We start from the raw sequence: 17,368 nt of genomic DNA, 5'->3' as shown, positions 1-17,368 counted from the left end.
CTTTTTTTTTTACAAATATATATTGAATACATGACAAAGAGTTCCCATAGCACTAGGGGTTAGCTAAAGTAGTCGACAGAAGCTGACTGCTTTTTTTCTTTCTCTGCCAATGACTGGCTAATCACAGTGCAGCAATTCATGCTAAACCCCTCCCTTTTAGCATTTTAGGGATGTTTACGCAAAGCTGCTTGAATTTAGGCATGCATTTTGCTTGAGTATAGGCAGTAAAAGTAAAAACTACATTATTCAGGCTTCCTAGGTGTTTGGCTTTCCTCTACCCTAATTTTTGCTTTTGGACTAAAAAAAAACTAGGATAGATAGATAGATTGAAAAATCTGCTTTGTTTAGAATACACAGAAAATAACATCTGAAAGAAGGAGTAGGTCATAGGCCCAAATGGAGTGCCAGGAAGGGACATTTTAGGAAAAAAACTGAGATTCACCACCTTGTACTCAAGATGACAACCAGATTCACAAACCTAAATAGACCCAAAAGAACCAGAGTTAAGTTATATAACCTGCCTAGCAGACTGGCATCATCAGTAGTCAGACAAACTTTACCTACACTTCTGCTGTTAATCATATAGAAAGCTCTAATTTGGAGCATGGATTAGATAAACACTCCAATGGACGTTGGTGATGACAACAAAGACGTCTATAATATACTTCACATAGGAAAATGGTTGAACAATAAACAATGAGAATTTCCAGATTTTACTAAGCCATAATGGATAGCACTATCTGGAGAGGGGAAATCTAGCCCATGTAATAATGGCACCAAAAATGAGTGTGGTTTGAAGCAAGTGCCTCAAGACTGAGTTCTCTCTTCTTTGTTCTCCACTCTCGTGCTACCAGTGAAACGTGTTGTATCTTGTGGTGCATACCTTCTAGCCACTTTTGAGTTAATTGTTCAGCCATTTCCTTATAACTTTGGTGATGTCAGTCTGCTGGGCATCTTATATAATTTACTTTGGAACTCCTAGGTCTGATAAGGTTTGCATAGTGCAAATCCAATTGGTTTGATTTTAACCTTTTGGTTGGTTCAGTATTTGGGGTTCAGGTCTTCCTTTGGAGTTGGACCTATTGGCTATTTAAGTTTTCCTTTGGAGTTGGACCTATTGGCTATTTAAGTTTTCCTTTGGAGTTGGACCTATTGGCCATTCAAGTTTTGGTCTTCCCAGCACTCTGATACAGCTAGTTATATGGGTAACTGTACAAACTATGGGTTGCTTTGATATGACCTTTCATTGGTACATATGGCTTATCCCAATACGTGGTGAAGCCTATTTTAAATATTTTTAAAGTTGGCTCTTTTCCAAATCAAAAATGCAAGGTGACATAAAATGTTTTCCCTTTTTGGATATATTGTACAGTTTACAGAAATGTATTTATAATTTGTTTTCATTTTTTTTATTACTTTGTGGCCAAATAATCTTTAATGCTTATATCGCCTTCAAATATCTTTCTTTTGTACACTCAGCAACATTGTAAGCCAATGGCAACTCTTCATCCAGCCATTCTACATCTTGACAGATAGCTGGATGATCATCTGGGATTATCAATTTCAAGCTACAGCAATATGATCTTCCTCATGTATAAACAGGGTTGATGACTGGACCAGCATTGACCTGCTTATTTCTGATGCAACAGAAATGCGGTCCAAAGCTTAGCTACAGTTCTAAAAAGCCATTCTGCCATGTCACCTGAAGTGACATATGGATCCATTTAAAAGCTGACTTAGCTTGAGGGTACAACAAGCCATTTATATTGAAACCCTGGCAAGTACATAAAACTCTCTGTTTTTTATTGTGTTTATGATGAATATATAGAACAAAAACACAGTGGTGGGCACTCGTGGGAATGGTTTCCTTTGTTGGCCTGTGACAAATACGTAAATGGACATTTTTGGGAATATCCTATAAAGTGATCCCTAAATGATATATTGATATACATATTACTGTTTTCCATTGGCGTATAAAACAAAAATGAAAGCTGTGACTTTGGTATAATTAAATTGTATAGAATAAACCATTATAAATATGAAACTTTTGCATTTCTATGACCTTTTTTTAAAAGGTCCTCTCCATCCATCTGTATTTCTCTTACTTCTGGCTGAAATATCTCTTGAAACAAGTGCTATTTATCCCCTGACATCCATTTGCAATTGAGCTACTGTTTTCTCAGCTGCTCATCAGCTAAAGCAGGGGTCTCCAAATATTCGAAACAAAGAGCCAGTTTTACTGCCCTGCCCTTCAACTTAGAAGGGCCAGACTGTGGCCAGAGGGAGTAAAAAATTCCCTGGCATCATTGGAAGTATAGAGCACCATTGGCTTGGTGGTCAGTGGGAGCAAAAAAATGTAATTATTGGTATAAGTGAGAGAATTAGTATCGTCTCTGCTGCCAGCGGGAAAAATACTACCCCACTGATGGTGTCAGTGGAAGGAATAGGCCAGATAAAGTCAAGCAAAGGGCAACATCCAGCCCCTGGGCCTCAGTTTTGAGACCCCTGAGCTAAAAAAACAAGTTATAAGTTACAGAAGAAGGGAGGACTCACCTCTGTTGTACCATACAGACAGTTATTTGAGGATTGTGTAATTCACTTCCAACTGATAACATGAACAGATCTAGACCTATTATGTGACAGATTAAATTGTTTTCAGGGGCCAATTTCGGTATATTTTGGAAATGTACCACTTCCTTTCCCAAATTTTCCAACAACTAAAGTGTTTCCTGGCGGACTGACCCTTTAAAAGAAGTGTCAGATCTAAATAAAACATTACTTTATATGATCAAGCCACAAAAATAACAGTCAATACCTTACCTGCACAAAAACTAAGATATCTGAAATGTATCTGACATTGGTTTGTATGTTGTAGTTAAAAACTAGGTGCTATGGTAGTTTTGGGGAAATGTTACTTTTGGCAGCATCTTTCCATTGAACAACTGAACAGGAAGTCAACAACACACAATACCCCATTTTTATTTTAAAGGAGACCAGTCAAAATTCAAAGTTCAGTAATAAACATGTTAAACGAGTGGATGCATTTTTATATTTGGGAAAGTCCATTAATTCCAAAGTCAAATGTTAACAGCAACAGTGCTTTCAAATGACATTAATCAAGTTATCAATAGTACTGATAATTTTTGTTCAAATGTTCATACCAATTTTCTGTAGAAAATGTTAATTTGGAAATTTACTTGTGTATGGTCAGCTTTACATTATAGGTCTATCTTTATGCCCTGGTTCACACCAAATGCAGCTTTGAAATTGCGCTTCTTCTGATCGATTTCAAAGCTGTCGATCAGTGCCACTTCATGTGTGGTTTGCTGACATCTGTGCGTCGTCATGCACAGATGTCAATGCAAGTTGCACATGAAATTGTAAAAAATAGTGCAGGTAGCTTTTTCAAAGTTGGTCTGACTCAGAGTTGCACTGATTTGAAGGGTTCCATAGCCGTAAATAGGGTGCAATTTGTAATGTGACTTTGATCTGTCAAGTCACATGACAAGTTGTACCAGTGTGAACCGGGGCTATGGCATTTGAGCTTGTAATAGTGTGTGCAGACAGGTCCGTATGCTTAGGAAAATGTTCACCCATAAACAATAACAACAGAAGAACATGGTTGTTATTATTATTATTATTAATATTATTATACAGGATTTATATAGAGCCAACAGTTTCCTCAGCACTTTACAATATAAAGGGAGACAATACAGCAACAATACTGTTCAATACAAGAGGGTTAGGAGGGCCCTGCTCCTCAGAGCTTACGACTTCACCTCATTCTGCAAGAAATGTTCATCTGTTTGTATTTTTTTATTATTACATGGCTGGAGTCCTACGTTAAATATTATCACTTCTGATATACTTTTGATCTAATGAAATGATGGAAAACACTTTCACATGAACCAACATGTATGTTTGTTTAGTGGCTATTTGTTAGCATTTGCAAGTAGAACATTGGCTTAGTCGATGACATTGTCGCACAAGGGGTACTTGTTTCATGGACTTTCTGCACGGAGTTTGCATGTTCTCCCTGTGCTTGTGTTTTCTCCCACACTTCAAAGACAAGCTGGTAGGTTAATTGATTCTTCTCTAAATTGGCCCTAGTACATGTGTACAAACTGGCTATGCACATGTTATCACATTCTGTATGCAAGTGTCAAATCTGTGCAATCAGGGAGGTTTGAGAACAAACCTGGCGACGTACCTAGAAAACAAATCTGACAAGGAAATTCTATGGAAACAACTCTAAAGTGTATTTTATATAGTGCCCCATAGTGCCCAAGAGCATAGAATCATTGAAAGTCAGATAGGAGTGAACGAATAAAGCAGCCCATAGATAATTCTTTGTTTTCTTTTGTTCCAACAGCGGGTAAAAAAAAAGAAAAGACTGGATTTCCCCCATCCACACATTCGAGGCGGATGGGAGAATCACTCCCGCTGAGCTATTGTGTTCTGATAGAGGAAAGACTTCCCTGCCAGCAGAATACACTGAGATTTTCCAACAGGGTGGTTGTACAGAAGTTGATTGGTAGATCAACTTCTGTACAACCAGCCTGCCCATACATGGATTGAAATTTGGCTGAAAATGGGATAAATTTCAATTAATGTATTGTCAGCTTAACGAAGACACATAAGAAGTTGCAAATGTTACTTTGGAGAAGCCCGATGTCCAAGCAGTGTGGGTGTGCACCTCTAGAAAATATAACACTTCTGAGTGGTTCATCATAGGAAGTCATAGAGTGGAAGTAAAAGCTTTTTAGAATAAATATTTCTCCTAAGAAAACTGAACTTACCTCCTTGCTCATCCAACATAACCAAAGTCCTGATTCCAGCATCTTTACTCTATATCCACAAGATAGGTGCCATAGCAGAGGGAAGACAGAGAAAACAGTCAGAAAGTGAAACCAACATTTAAGGCAAATCAAATAGTCACATAAGACAGTTAATAAGATGGATAGCAAATTCAGGGGGACGTCATTTTTGGTGTCTAGCGTTTAACAATACTGTCACTTTCTACAAGCAGTAGTATTTGAAAAAAATTTAAATGTTTTCAAATGTTTTTTTCAGTAAGGTAAATATGAAATATTGTATTAATTTTGAATCTTTCTTTTAACTCCTTCACGCTGACAGTATGCATATATGTGGCCTCTCGGTGGATGGGCCTTGACGCAAAGAGGCTGCATATCTGCATACCAAAATGTAAACAAACCTGAGCATGCCCTGTGCAACCCATGCACAATTACCAGCACCTAACAGAAAGCTGATCATGTGACTGCTGTAAAAGCCAATCCCGATGGTCACATGATCATTAGCCCCACCTTCCCGGCATCAGAAACCTCTTAAAGGGCCGAAAGGAGTCAGTATTAAGGGTTAAGCTTGGGGGGCAGTTTTAGGCTGCTTTTCCTTTTTTCCAGGCTATCCCCTTGCTTCTTTGATGTAATGCCTGTTGTTTACAGACCACAGTAGCTCAAGCTGAAATTCATACATGAATAACACATTGCAGCAATTAATCACTTATCAGACGGCTCAGTCCATAGTTTAAGTGAGGAGGATGAAATCTGAAAGCAGAAAATATGTGCTGTTCTGTCGCTTATAGAACTCATAGTCTTCTGGCAACTATTTGCCTTATATTATATGCTTATTTCTAAAACAAACATTGTAAATTGATAGCAAAAAAACAGATATAAAACAGTTTAAATGTATTCATTAAAAATTCTAAAACCGTGGTTTAGGAAAATTAATAGAGTTATGTTGGTGGAAGATCTCCTCCTGTCCCTATGCAATCAACATGACTAATTCAGCCATACCTGGCACTGCTGCTGCAGTTATATCAGTCTCTTTGTTCTGCCTCACTTATATATATTGTTTTCTGTTGTATTAAACAGCATGAAGTTATTACTGTTCAGTAGTATCTGGACACCTAGTGGTGGTTTACAGCCAATACAATAGCTGAAGTACAATTGTGTTGGATTTAACAACGCTGTCTTGAAGAGTTAAGCTGCCTGTGGATGGTGCCAAGTCAGCAGGTGACCATACTGTCTAGACCAGGGGTCTGCAACCTTTAAGACATAAAGAGCCACTTGGACCCGTTTCCGAGAGGGAAAAAAAGACTGGGAGCCGCAAAACCATTGCAACATTTAAAACAAATCCGACACTGCATATATTGCGAAAAGCGCTCTGGTCATGAAGGGGGTTTAAGGGCCCAGTAAGCAAAGGGTTAACCAGGGCCACAGTGTATCGTCATAATCACAATCATAGCCTTAGGTCAGTGGTGGGCAACCTTTTTTTTCAACTGAGCCAAATCTCGCCAAAACCACGATTGAAATGTATTTTGAGAGAAACATTTTTAAAACTGAAAATACATCCCCCATATAGTAATTCATCCCCCATAGTAATTCATCCCCCATATAGTAATTCATCCCCCCATAGTAATTCATCCCCCATATAGCAATTCATCCTTCCTATAGTAATTCATCCCCCATATAGTAATTCATCCCCCCTATAGTAATTCATCCCCCCTATAGTAATTCATCCCCCCTATAGTAATTCATCCCCCATAGTAATTCATTCCCCATAGTAATTCATCCCCCATATAGTAATTCATCCCCCATATAGTAATTCATCCCCCATAGTAATTCATCCCCCATATAGTAATTAATTCATCCCCCATAGTAATTCATCCCCCATATAGTAATTCATCCCCCATATAGTAATACATCGCCCATAGTAATTCATCCCCCATATAGTAATTCATCCCCCATATAGTAATTCATCCCCCCTATAGTATTTCATCCCCCCTATAGTATTTCATCCCCCCTATAGTAATTCATCCCCCATATAGTAATTCATCCCCCATATAGTAATACATCCCCCATATAGTAATACATCCCCCATATAGTAATTCATCCCCCATAGTAATTCATCCCCCATATAGTGATTCATCCCCCATAGTAATTCATCCCCCCTATAGTAATTCATCCCCCCTGTGTCAATTCACTTACCTTTGCTCCGCGCGTTCCTCTAGCTGTGTTCCCGCGCCGTTCTGGTCTTCAGGGCAGACTGTGAGAGGAGAGGAGTTCGTCACGCTGCCCCGCCTACATCCTGACAGCCAATGTTTGGAGGAGGGAGGGGAGCGGGCGCCCGGCACATAGAAGAGCTGCATTAAAAGAGCCGCGGCTTGCCGACCCTATTGCCTGTCACCTGGTGGGCAGTGTGCTCCGGAGCCGCAGGAAAGGTGAAAAAGAGCCGCATGCGGCTCCGGAGCCGCGGGTTGCCGACACCCGGTCTAGACAGACCAGGTTTAAGGAGGTATGATAATGCATAAAGCAGCATTTGAAACAGAACACTCTTTTAGCCAAATGTGAGACTCTTAAAGTCAAACTTAAAGCAGAGTTCTACTCAAAAGTGAAAGTTCTGCTTATCTGCCTCCACCCAACCTCCACTGCCACATTTGGCACCCTTTGGGGGGGAGAGGGTGCCTGGTTTTGACAGGTACCTGCTTCCACTTCCATCTTAGTTCACTGCAGCAAACTGAGTCTGTCCCCCCCCCCCCCACATTTCACAGGTCCCAGAGGACTGCAGCTCATTCACAAAAGCACAGCGTGATTCGCTCATGCACATTATGAAACCGGCTGTGAAGCCGCAAGACTTCACTGCCAGTTTCCTTTAGGCAAGATGGCAGCCAGCAACGGACAGTAGATTAAAGAATCAGCTCAGGGTGAGGACATTGCTGGATCCCTGGACAGGTAAGTGCCATAATATTAAAAGTCAGCAGATACAATATTTGCAGCTGCTGACTTTTCATTTTCGGGAGGGGGGCCAGAACTCCTCTTTAAAACTCTTCCTCATTAACCCCCTTCCTCAAATATTCATTCTACCCCTTTCTTTTGCATTTCTCATATCTCCTGCTTCCCTTTCCCCTCAGTCCATTAAGACCCCAAGCTTACACCCTCCCTAATATTTAACAATACCCCACAAAACTAATGAAGAGAAAACTTTCACTTTCTGGTAAGTTATTGTTAATCAAAATTTGCCATACACTGATACTTATGTGCACATCTATCGGTCACATAAATAAAGGTACATCTTGCAGATGCTGCAAATTTACAGTATATTGGTTTGTGAAGTACACCCAGACATCTAAGGGTTACGTGTTTGCAGAAATAAAGGCCGGTTCACACTGATGCGGTGTGGTTTGGCCAGGAATCATATTGCATTCCTGTTCAAATCACATGCGATTCTTTTTCTGTGCAATTTAAACCATTAATTTTGTATGGCTCAAATTGCACAACGCACTTGCAGGAAAGGTGCAGGACCCTTTGTTTTTTGCAATGGAATCGGAATGCATGGGTTTTCACACAAATGCAGTGCGTTTTGTGAACCTCTTTTGGGGGTGTTGTTAACTTAACATTGACACCCAAAGCAGTTGGCATGAACGGAGTGCGATTCTGATGCAGTGAGGGAAGCGCACAGAATTCGCTGAGAATCCTGCACCACATCAGTGTGAATTGGGCCTTATCCAGTTCTGTGAAACATGCTAGAGTCTTGTTATATCCACAACAAGCAGGAACTGTTTAAGTAAATGGCAGAATCTGATTTCTTCACTGGGTGTCTTTTTGTACCAGTTTTTGTAAATGTCCAGATTTGTTGCCAACACGTCGCTCACATCCCTGCACCTGTCAGCCTGATACACCCTAATGTAACAATGTCACATTGAGCAATAGCCTTTCTGATCAAGCTTGAAGCTACAACAACCCATATACAGTATATGTAGCTATTGTTCTTTGAAGATGAAAAAAAACAAGATAACAGAAGTGTCCGAATCCACTAACATGTCACATGAAGTGTGAAATCAAAGTCATTACTTGTGTAGAAACATAAGCAGCCGGCTATATGTCATGTCTACAACCTATGCTGTAGATCAGCGGTATCAAACTGGCGGCCCTCCAGCTGCTGTGAAACTACAAGTCCCATCATGCTTTGGGAGTCATGCTTGTAACTGTCAATCTTGCAATGCCTCATGGGACTTGTAGTTTGGCAACAGCTGGAGGGCCACCAGTTTGACACTGGTGCTGTAGATGAATAGGAGCTACACAGCTTCCTTCAAAGCGATCTTTATTGAATCATGACTAGTATGGCTGCTTCCACGATGTCCCTGCCCAGGGATCACCTTTCCCTAACGCATTTGTAAGCGGGTTGCAATTTAGCTAGCTAGGTTCTGCCCCGGATGGGAAGGTTAGGGTTAACCTTAGTTCCCGGGTTTTTTTCTTGGCTGGCTTTTTGGGCTCAACCCACTGATCCTGGACATATCAAAGAGAAAATGCTCTGGAGCCAGAGAGAGCCATAGAGTCGAGAGTAGGAGTAGTCTTGCTCCTGCCTTTCTGTCGTCAATCCTTGGCTGGGGAAGGATCAGCGTTACACCTTGCTGCTGCGATATAGAAACCCACCGAAGATACCAGCTGCTGGACTCTGCCGATAACCATGGACTTTATTATTTAAAGACTCTACCTTTGCAGGTATGCCAGGGCAGCAGACAAGCCTCAGCTAGGGTTTAGGGATGTAGGGAAGAACTGTGCAATGCAAGTAACTGGCGCATTTCACACATAGTCTACAGCTGGGATCACTAAACACATCGGGGTATGAAGACAGCACCTAAAGAGTCATCCTGGTGCAGTACAGCATGTTAGCAAGAGTAATGGAAGGGTAATGGAAGCCTACAGTCAGTTAAGCAGCCTGTCATAAGTGTGTACCTGTTATGGGTGGTTTTGTCAGTACTCCTTCTGCCAACAGTCTGTCTCCCATAGCCATGGGGGCAGATTAGCAACACTGACCTGCTGATAATTAGAAAGAGATTTGGAAGACTCCCTGTAGCTTATACAAAAATACACAGTAGTTATACCATCTCCTCTGTAGGCTAATGGTAGACTGTGCATTTTGAAGGTGACTTTGAATATAAATAAAGGAACACAACATGCTGCATACAATAGTGATTTCTATTTCAGATGTGGATCCAGTATCATGGTTGAAAAAAGGGCAAAGGAATCTGTAGAACAAAAGTGTCAACATTCATATGGTCTTGAGGTAGCATGGTTGGCAGGAGGCTTTAGAAAGCAATGCTTAGATGAGAGATGAATATAAAAATTGAACAAATCCTTTCCTGACCTGGTGAGTGCTATAGAAAGGTATCATAAGCTGCTTATTCTCGCATCTGTAAAAGTCTTTAAATCAGAAATATCCACTTTTAAAGAGCTTATTTTAGGTAAGCCTGATTGCTTGACAGCACAGAATATATCGGTGATAACATCATCAACCAGATCATTTTTAGATATGTTAAAAAGCAGCAGCATACTCAGGAACAATGAGGTAATCTGCATACAATGTTTTAAAGCCCAACGCCAGGGAAAATATAAATCTTCCCTTGCAGCGAGACTACCTACACACTGAAAGGGTTAAATGCTTGTTTAGGTCTAGGGGGCGAAAAAAGTATCTTTACTGACCCGATCGTTGGCTCTCTCAACTCCCCTACACTCCAGCAGTGGACTGTTCCTTGGCGTCCCCACATCCAATGCAAGTCTATGGGCCCTGCGTTATTTATTTTTATTATTATACAGGATTTATATAGTGCCAACAATTTGCACAGCGCTTTACAACAAGAGGGCAGACAGTAGAGTTACAATACAATTCAATGCAGGAGGAATCAGAGGGCCCTGCTCGTTACAGCTACAATCTAAAAGGGGAGGGTCAGGCTTCTCTGAAATGAAAAAGTTTCAGGGATCGCGTAAAAGTGGACAGAGTAGAACATAGCTGGACAGTTTGTGGTAGGGAGTTCCAGAGAATGGGAGAGGCTCAGGAGAAGTCCTGGAGGCAAGCATGGGAGGAGGTGACAAGGGAGCTAGAGAATCTTTTAAATGTGTTGCACTTTTGGAAAACCATATATGTAACACCCCTGAAATCAAATAAAGTGCTAATATACTGTAAATATTATCAATGATAATAAATTCATATAATTTCAAATGTAACAGAAACATTCCAATAAAGTTCCAAACCAGACAAAAATTTATGACAATGTTAATAAATGCATAAAAATAAACAAATAAATCAATCAATAAATAATACAAGTCTCCTGGGTGGAGACTTAGTGGTGACGTCACCACGCCCACTGGGGTGCTGGATGCCTTGTATCTGATATGCTTCTTGAATTTTAATGCTTGTGAGTATATTTCTTTGATTTTAACAATAAATTCACTGTGCATACTGTACCATGAGCAATTACTCTCCTTGTTTCATATGATCTTGGTGATTGTTCTATACCGACTTGGAGGTTATATGACGGCGGAGCTATGAGTGGGGCATAAAGCCCCCCATAGTGGAGATTGATTGCTGCTGGATGCACAAGCTTTTGGTCCAACCATCCCGGATTGTGTTTTTTCATCTAGAGCTGTTAGACCTTGGTTGTAAGGTCTCTGGTTCTGGTAAGAGGCCTATATTTATGTGGGTGGCATGCACAATGGTGAAGATTTGAAGCAGTAGTCACTTTATTTTGCAATCACCTGCATGGATTGAGCACAGATTGTTTTACACCTTTGGGAGATTGGACTTTACCACTTATTTATTGTATTATTTCTTTATGTGTATATTTTTATGTATTTATTTACATTGTCATGAATTTTGTCTGTTTTGGCACTTTATTGGATTGTTTCTGTCACATTTGAAATTATATGAATTTATTATCATTGATAATATTTATATTAGCACTTTATTTGATTTCAGGGGTGTTACATATATGGTTTTTTAACAGCACAACACATTTAAAAGATTTACTGAGTATGTGTTGTAGTGGGAATAAACAGTGAGTGCAGCTGTTGTTTTCTTCACACACAGAGCGCAGGGTAGTCATTTTGAAGGGAACTAGAGAGAAGGATGTCTTGGGAGGAATGAAGAGAACGATTTGGTTGGTATTTTGAGATTAGGTTGGTGATGTAGCTGGGGGCAGAGTTGTGGATGGCTTTGTAGGTTGTTGTTAGCATTTGGATATTAATTTGTTGGGTGACTGGCAGCCAGTGGAGGGATTGGTAGAGAGGAGTGACAGACACTGAGCGGTTGGTAAGGTGGATGAGTCTAGCAGAAGCATTCACGATGGACTGAAGGGGGGGAATGGACTAACCACTGGTGGTGGGACTCACCTGCCGTGTGGGCTGCAGTACCAGGGCTGGCCAGCGCGTGCTCTCAGCAGCCAGAAGCTTACTCCTGCAATCAAGTCATCACCTGAGGCTGATCGCAGGAGGTGTATTTAAGGAGTGGCCAGGCCTGCAGCCAGTGCCTTGGTGTATGTTTCCCGTGAGACCCTGTACCTGCATCCTGTGTGCTTCCTGCCTGATCCTGATTCTGCTTTGATCCTGACTCTGAACGAACTCCGCCTGTCCTGACCTCGGCTATTCCTGAATACTCTTCCGCTCGCTCCTGGTACCCTGTTTGCCCGTTTGCTACCGACCCAGCCTGCCCGACTACGTTTGATTTGTATATATGGTTATCTGTTGGAGGTTGGGTTGTTTGCACTGTGTTATGTTTACCTTGCACTGCGTTTCTGTTGTTTAGTCTTTAATAAATTGTCTTGTTTACTCTATACCTGAAGCCGGTGTTTCCCTGTGTCAGTCCACACACCTCTGGTCTTACCCGGAGCCCTGACAGGGGGATAGCCAGGGCCGGTGCTAGATTATTTTGCACCCTAGGCAAGACCAGCTACCTCCCCCCCAAATAAATAAGTAAATACAAATAAGAAAAAAAATTTAGAAAATATTAAATCAACAAAACATGAAACTGCTAAATTTCTTTTAATTTGCATAAAAGTAAAAGTCACCAGCACCAATATTAAAGACAAAATCAGTGTCACGGATGGACTGTATCTGTGGCTGGTAGTGGCAGGGTGACAGTTACAGTGAGTAGAGGATGATGGATCCATACTCTAACAGATCCCAGGCTGGAATTCCCCAGGCAATGGGGGGAGATAAAACGCTGTGACAGCAGGCTGCCCAGTTCCCGCACACACAGAGAACAGCTGAACAATGGCAGATCTGACAAAACACACCACCACCAACACTGGCACAGATCAGCAGGTACCCTAAGAGCAGGCTGTGGGATCGTGATGATGTCATCACTCACTGCCACACATGTGATGGATGGCCAGCCGGCCGGGTTACACTCACAAAGACACAAGACATCAGAGTCAGACATTACCTTCCTCCATAGCCACAGCTACACCTCTGCTAATGAATGGGAAGCAAAGGGCCGGAACTCCACAGTGATCAGCAGCTGCCAGTCGGCTTGCAGTAAGGGACTAAGTCTGAGAGGAACACTGGAAGGAGCGGCAGCTCAGCTGCTACACTGGCCCCAGACACCTGGCATCTTCCTCTGTCCTTTCTTTCTCCCGTCTGCCGCCCCTCCTCTCAGCTGAAGAATCATTCATGACGAAATGAAAGATGACCAGGGACTAGGAGCTTTGTGGTGTCATTAGTTAAAAAGGGGCGCATTGTGCAGATGTCTGGTAGGTTGAGGCAGCAAGTTTTGGAAAGTGACTAGATGTGGAGCCAAAAGTAGAGTACAGACTCCAACATTACACCTAGAACCCTGGCATGTGAGGATGGGTTGATGGTTGTGCCATTGATCTTGACAGAGAAGTCAGGGGAAGGGGCAAGTAGGGGAGGAAATATTATGAGCTCAGTTTTGGATAGTTTAGTCTTGATAAAACACAAACAGAGAGGACGCAAATGCCTTGTGCAATATCTTTAGAATTTTATTAAAGGGTACAGGAAGACATAAATTATACTCACAAGCTAAGTGGGCTAACATGTATAACGCACAAAGCCCTCAATAAAAACGTCTGCTATCAAACTCCAACAGATGACGTCAAAAGACCTGCAACTGCCAGGGCATTGAGAAGAAAAGGCTGTGCTGACCAGGCCTAGGGAGCATTTAGAAGAATAAGTAAAATTGCATTTACCCCCTAAAGTGTTTGGAGAGCCCCACTGCAAAGGAGTATTTTTAGCTTCCCCAGAGTTCAGGCAAGCTTCCATTTTAAAATGCAGCCATTGTGATAACTTAAAGGGAATTCTTCTGTACCTACTTATATCCAAAACTCTACTAAATCTCTTCAGAAAAAGATAAATATACCAATGTCTATTTTCTGTGGGATTTAGGCTTCTGGATATTTTTACCAGCATACCAGGAGGCAGGTGAACTCAGTAACATTTAAAGACTAAGTCCATCTTTCAGAAAATAATAAATGCACATATATATGCCGAAAAAATGTGCATTTGTTATTTTTTCCCATAGGAGCTTGCAAAATAGGAGCTTGCAAAGCATTATACCTGCAATCAATCCTGCAGACTCTCTCTCCAGCTCTATGTCCATACCAAGGTTCAGGCTATAAGTTGGAGAGTTGGAGAAAGTGGTGGCAGGTGGCACACAGGACATGTAGTTTATTCATTCACAGATCTCTGTGAATGAATGAGCGTGGGCAAAGCCCCGTACAGCTGTGCCAATTTCAAAAGTCACAGTGGCTGTGCAGGAGAAGAACCCAGGGGGAGGGGTATTTTGGGGGTGTGGAGGTCCCATCTGCACCAGTTTACACCCTGAATACAGGTGTAACTTGTAACATGGTGAAAAATGTGGAGTTAGCCTTTAACATGGCTCTAGTCTTCAGAGTGAAGTCAAAACTTTTGAGGATCAACAGCTTACCATTTCTGGAGTGACTGACCTCCATGCATATATAAAAAACATTAATTAATAAAGCTGTGTATTCATTAAAAGAGAAGTATGGTCAAAGCTTGTTTTGACCATACTTCTCTTCTGGGTATCAAGAGTGCACTTACTTTTGCTCTCCTGCTAATGCCCATTGTCATCTGACGTCACAGATTCTGGAAGGATCCCAACCATATTATCAGAATCCACCAATATTCCTGACCAGCAGCTGGCTCAACCTCTTAATGCATGGCTGAGAGTTGGAGCCACCTGATCCTGCACCCTTTCCAGCCCGGCGCTCCAGTGAACACTGGAGGGGCAGAGTAGAAAGCGGTAACTGACAGTCACCACTCTCAACTCTGAGCACATCAAGCTGAATGATCATCAGTCATGTAATTGCTCAGTTCTTGGGCTTAAAGCAGGCAGGCAAGAAACAGTTGCAGCATGGAGGTGAGTAAAGATGTTTGATTTTTTATAAGTCTATACTTCTCCTTTTGTAGCCCTACCCTCTTGAGGGTCGCTGAGTTTTTGGATCCCCCTAAGCTCTGCACAGCCAGGCAACAAGCATTTTTCATACTTGTATCCACAGTAAGTAAACAGTCCATGAGATGGGGTCTAGGGCAGGGGTGGACTGACCATTTGGAAACTCGGGCACTGCCCCAGGGCCCGGGGTCAGTAAGGGGCCCCATGAGATGTCCCTGGTACCTTTTTCATAGGCTTTTTTGAGTTTGGGCAAGGACACAGAGGCCTCATGATCCCCTATTGCCCGGGGGCCCCATGAGTTGTCAGTCTACCCATGGTCTAGGGGTATATGGGATGCCCAACTTGGAGGAGAACTTCTTAGGCACAAAAAAGGCAAACAAAATCCAGCAAAAAGCACAGAGAGAACAGATGCTACTCATTAAGGAGTGGCTCTTCTAAACAATCTACACACAGTCTATGCAAGGAGCACTTGATCCCTTTAAATGAACCTCCTCAGACCCTAGATGAAAATCTCCTTACCCACCTGCCTGTCTTGAGAGTATCCCAGGGCAAGGGATTCCGAGACACACAAATAATGTAGTCCCAGGGAAAACTGGCTGGGTATTGCACCTGACTGCCCTCTCCCTTCTTTAGCCCAGGGGCTGTAGAAGTACTCACCCTGTCCTGTTCCTTTAGCTTTAAAGGTTGGAGTTGCTCTCAGGCCTTACTCTGAACTGGCTCCTTCCCTGCTGACAGACTGTCTTTCTCCGACAGACTGTGGGACAGTGGCAGTACTTCTTTCAAGCTTCCAGCCTGTAGGCAGACCCCCTTCCTCTGGGGCCCCTCTCAGGCTCCACACCAGTAGGGAAAGAACAAAAAGAGGGCGCACAGGCCTAGTGCATTACCATAAAAAATGTTTAATAAAAAATAATAAAGTAGGTGTTGTACTCACAAACGACAATATAGTCAAGGCACATCATAAAAGAACAGCTGGATCAACACCGCGCTGAGTAACAGTCCGCAATAGGGAGTTTAGACATCCAAAAGGCTGACGCGTTTCGAGGACTTGCCTCTTCCTCAGAGCCACTCAGAGCACTTCCTCACTCCTCACTCCATCTTCCACCCGATTCCTCTGCTGACCAGGCTCTCCTATATTTAAGAGTAGATATAGCCACCATGCCAGGCTCCCTGCCTGAGGATTGGCCAAACTAACCTAAGCATGCAGATCAGCCCCTCCTCACCCATGCCTACTGGCTTCTAGAAACTTCTCCAAATTTCTAGAGCAGGGGGATGTATCAGAGAACTGACCTGTGCAGCCCTCAAGCCTTAACCTTAATTAACCTCGCTGACTCACCCCCATGCGGACTCATACCCAGGCTTCTAGCAAGCCTCTAACTATGCACACACAAATATTATTATTATTTTAGAAGGCATTACACTTTATTACACCAATAAATGTTTTTTTTACATTGCAGGCAGTGTAAGTATCTGCATTGTCTTGGTATCAGCCTCTTGCAATTCACTGTACAGCAGGACTCAGGCTGGGAGAAGGAGAAGCAACGCAAACAGTCATTAAGGTGTGTTGCAGTGCTCATGTGCTAACAAGGGAAATGCTGATATATATATATATAGAGAGAGGGAGGAGAGTAACAAGGAGATGTGCTTTATTTTGCTAAAGTAGTAGTGGGTAGTATAAACTATAACCATGTTTTTTTAATGAAATACAGTTTTATGTAGAGTACTGCTAATGACACCAATGCTGGGGGCTATTATTGTGTTTTCTGACACCAGTGCTGGAGGTTATTTTTGCAATTACTGACACTAATGTTGAGGGTTGCAATTGCATTCTTTGACACCAATGCTGGGGGTTATTGCTGCACCCACTGACACTAATGTTAACAGTTATCATTGCAGCCACTGACAACAATGCTGGTTACTATTACTGCCACCAAAGATGGGGCTTATCTTTCAGTACTACCACCTCCTCTTCTGTGTGCATTGTTGTATGCTGCAAAAAAAATGGAAAGTTCTTTGTTAAAAAAAAGTTTTTAGAAATTGTTCCCCGTTGTAGTCCCACCCCCCCAAAAAAAAGGTCTGCACCTTGCGCTGGCTCCTGCTATCTAACAGCTCTGCCGCTGCTAAATAAACTAAAGGGCGGCGGGGC

General features: G+C 42.1%; 1 protein-coding gene across 1 annotated transcript in view; it reads right to left on the bottom strand.

The window, feature by feature from the left end:
- Positions 1–17,368, bottom strand: part of LOC149430601 (synaptosomal-associated protein 25) — a 147,955-nt gene that overhangs the window by 40,993 nt on the left and 89,594 nt on the right. The window contains exon 4 of the mRNA XM_089666202.1: positions 4,800–4,848. Within this exon, the coding sequence (XP_089522328.1) occupies positions 4,800–4,848 (49 nt within the window). The remainder of the gene's footprint in view (positions 1–4,799; positions 4,849–17,368) is intronic.

This window comes from Staurois parvus, unplaced genomic scaffold, assembly GCF_062004578.1.
Source record: "Staurois parvus isolate SC_StPar_1 unplaced genomic scaffold, SC_StPar_1.0 ptg002600l, whole genome shotgun sequence".
NCBI classification, from domain to species: Eukaryota; Metazoa; Chordata; class Amphibia; order Anura; family Ranidae; genus Staurois; species Staurois parvus.
The sequence above is the reverse complement of the archived record's forward strand: the minus strand, read 5'-3'. Positions and strand labels throughout refer to the sequence as shown.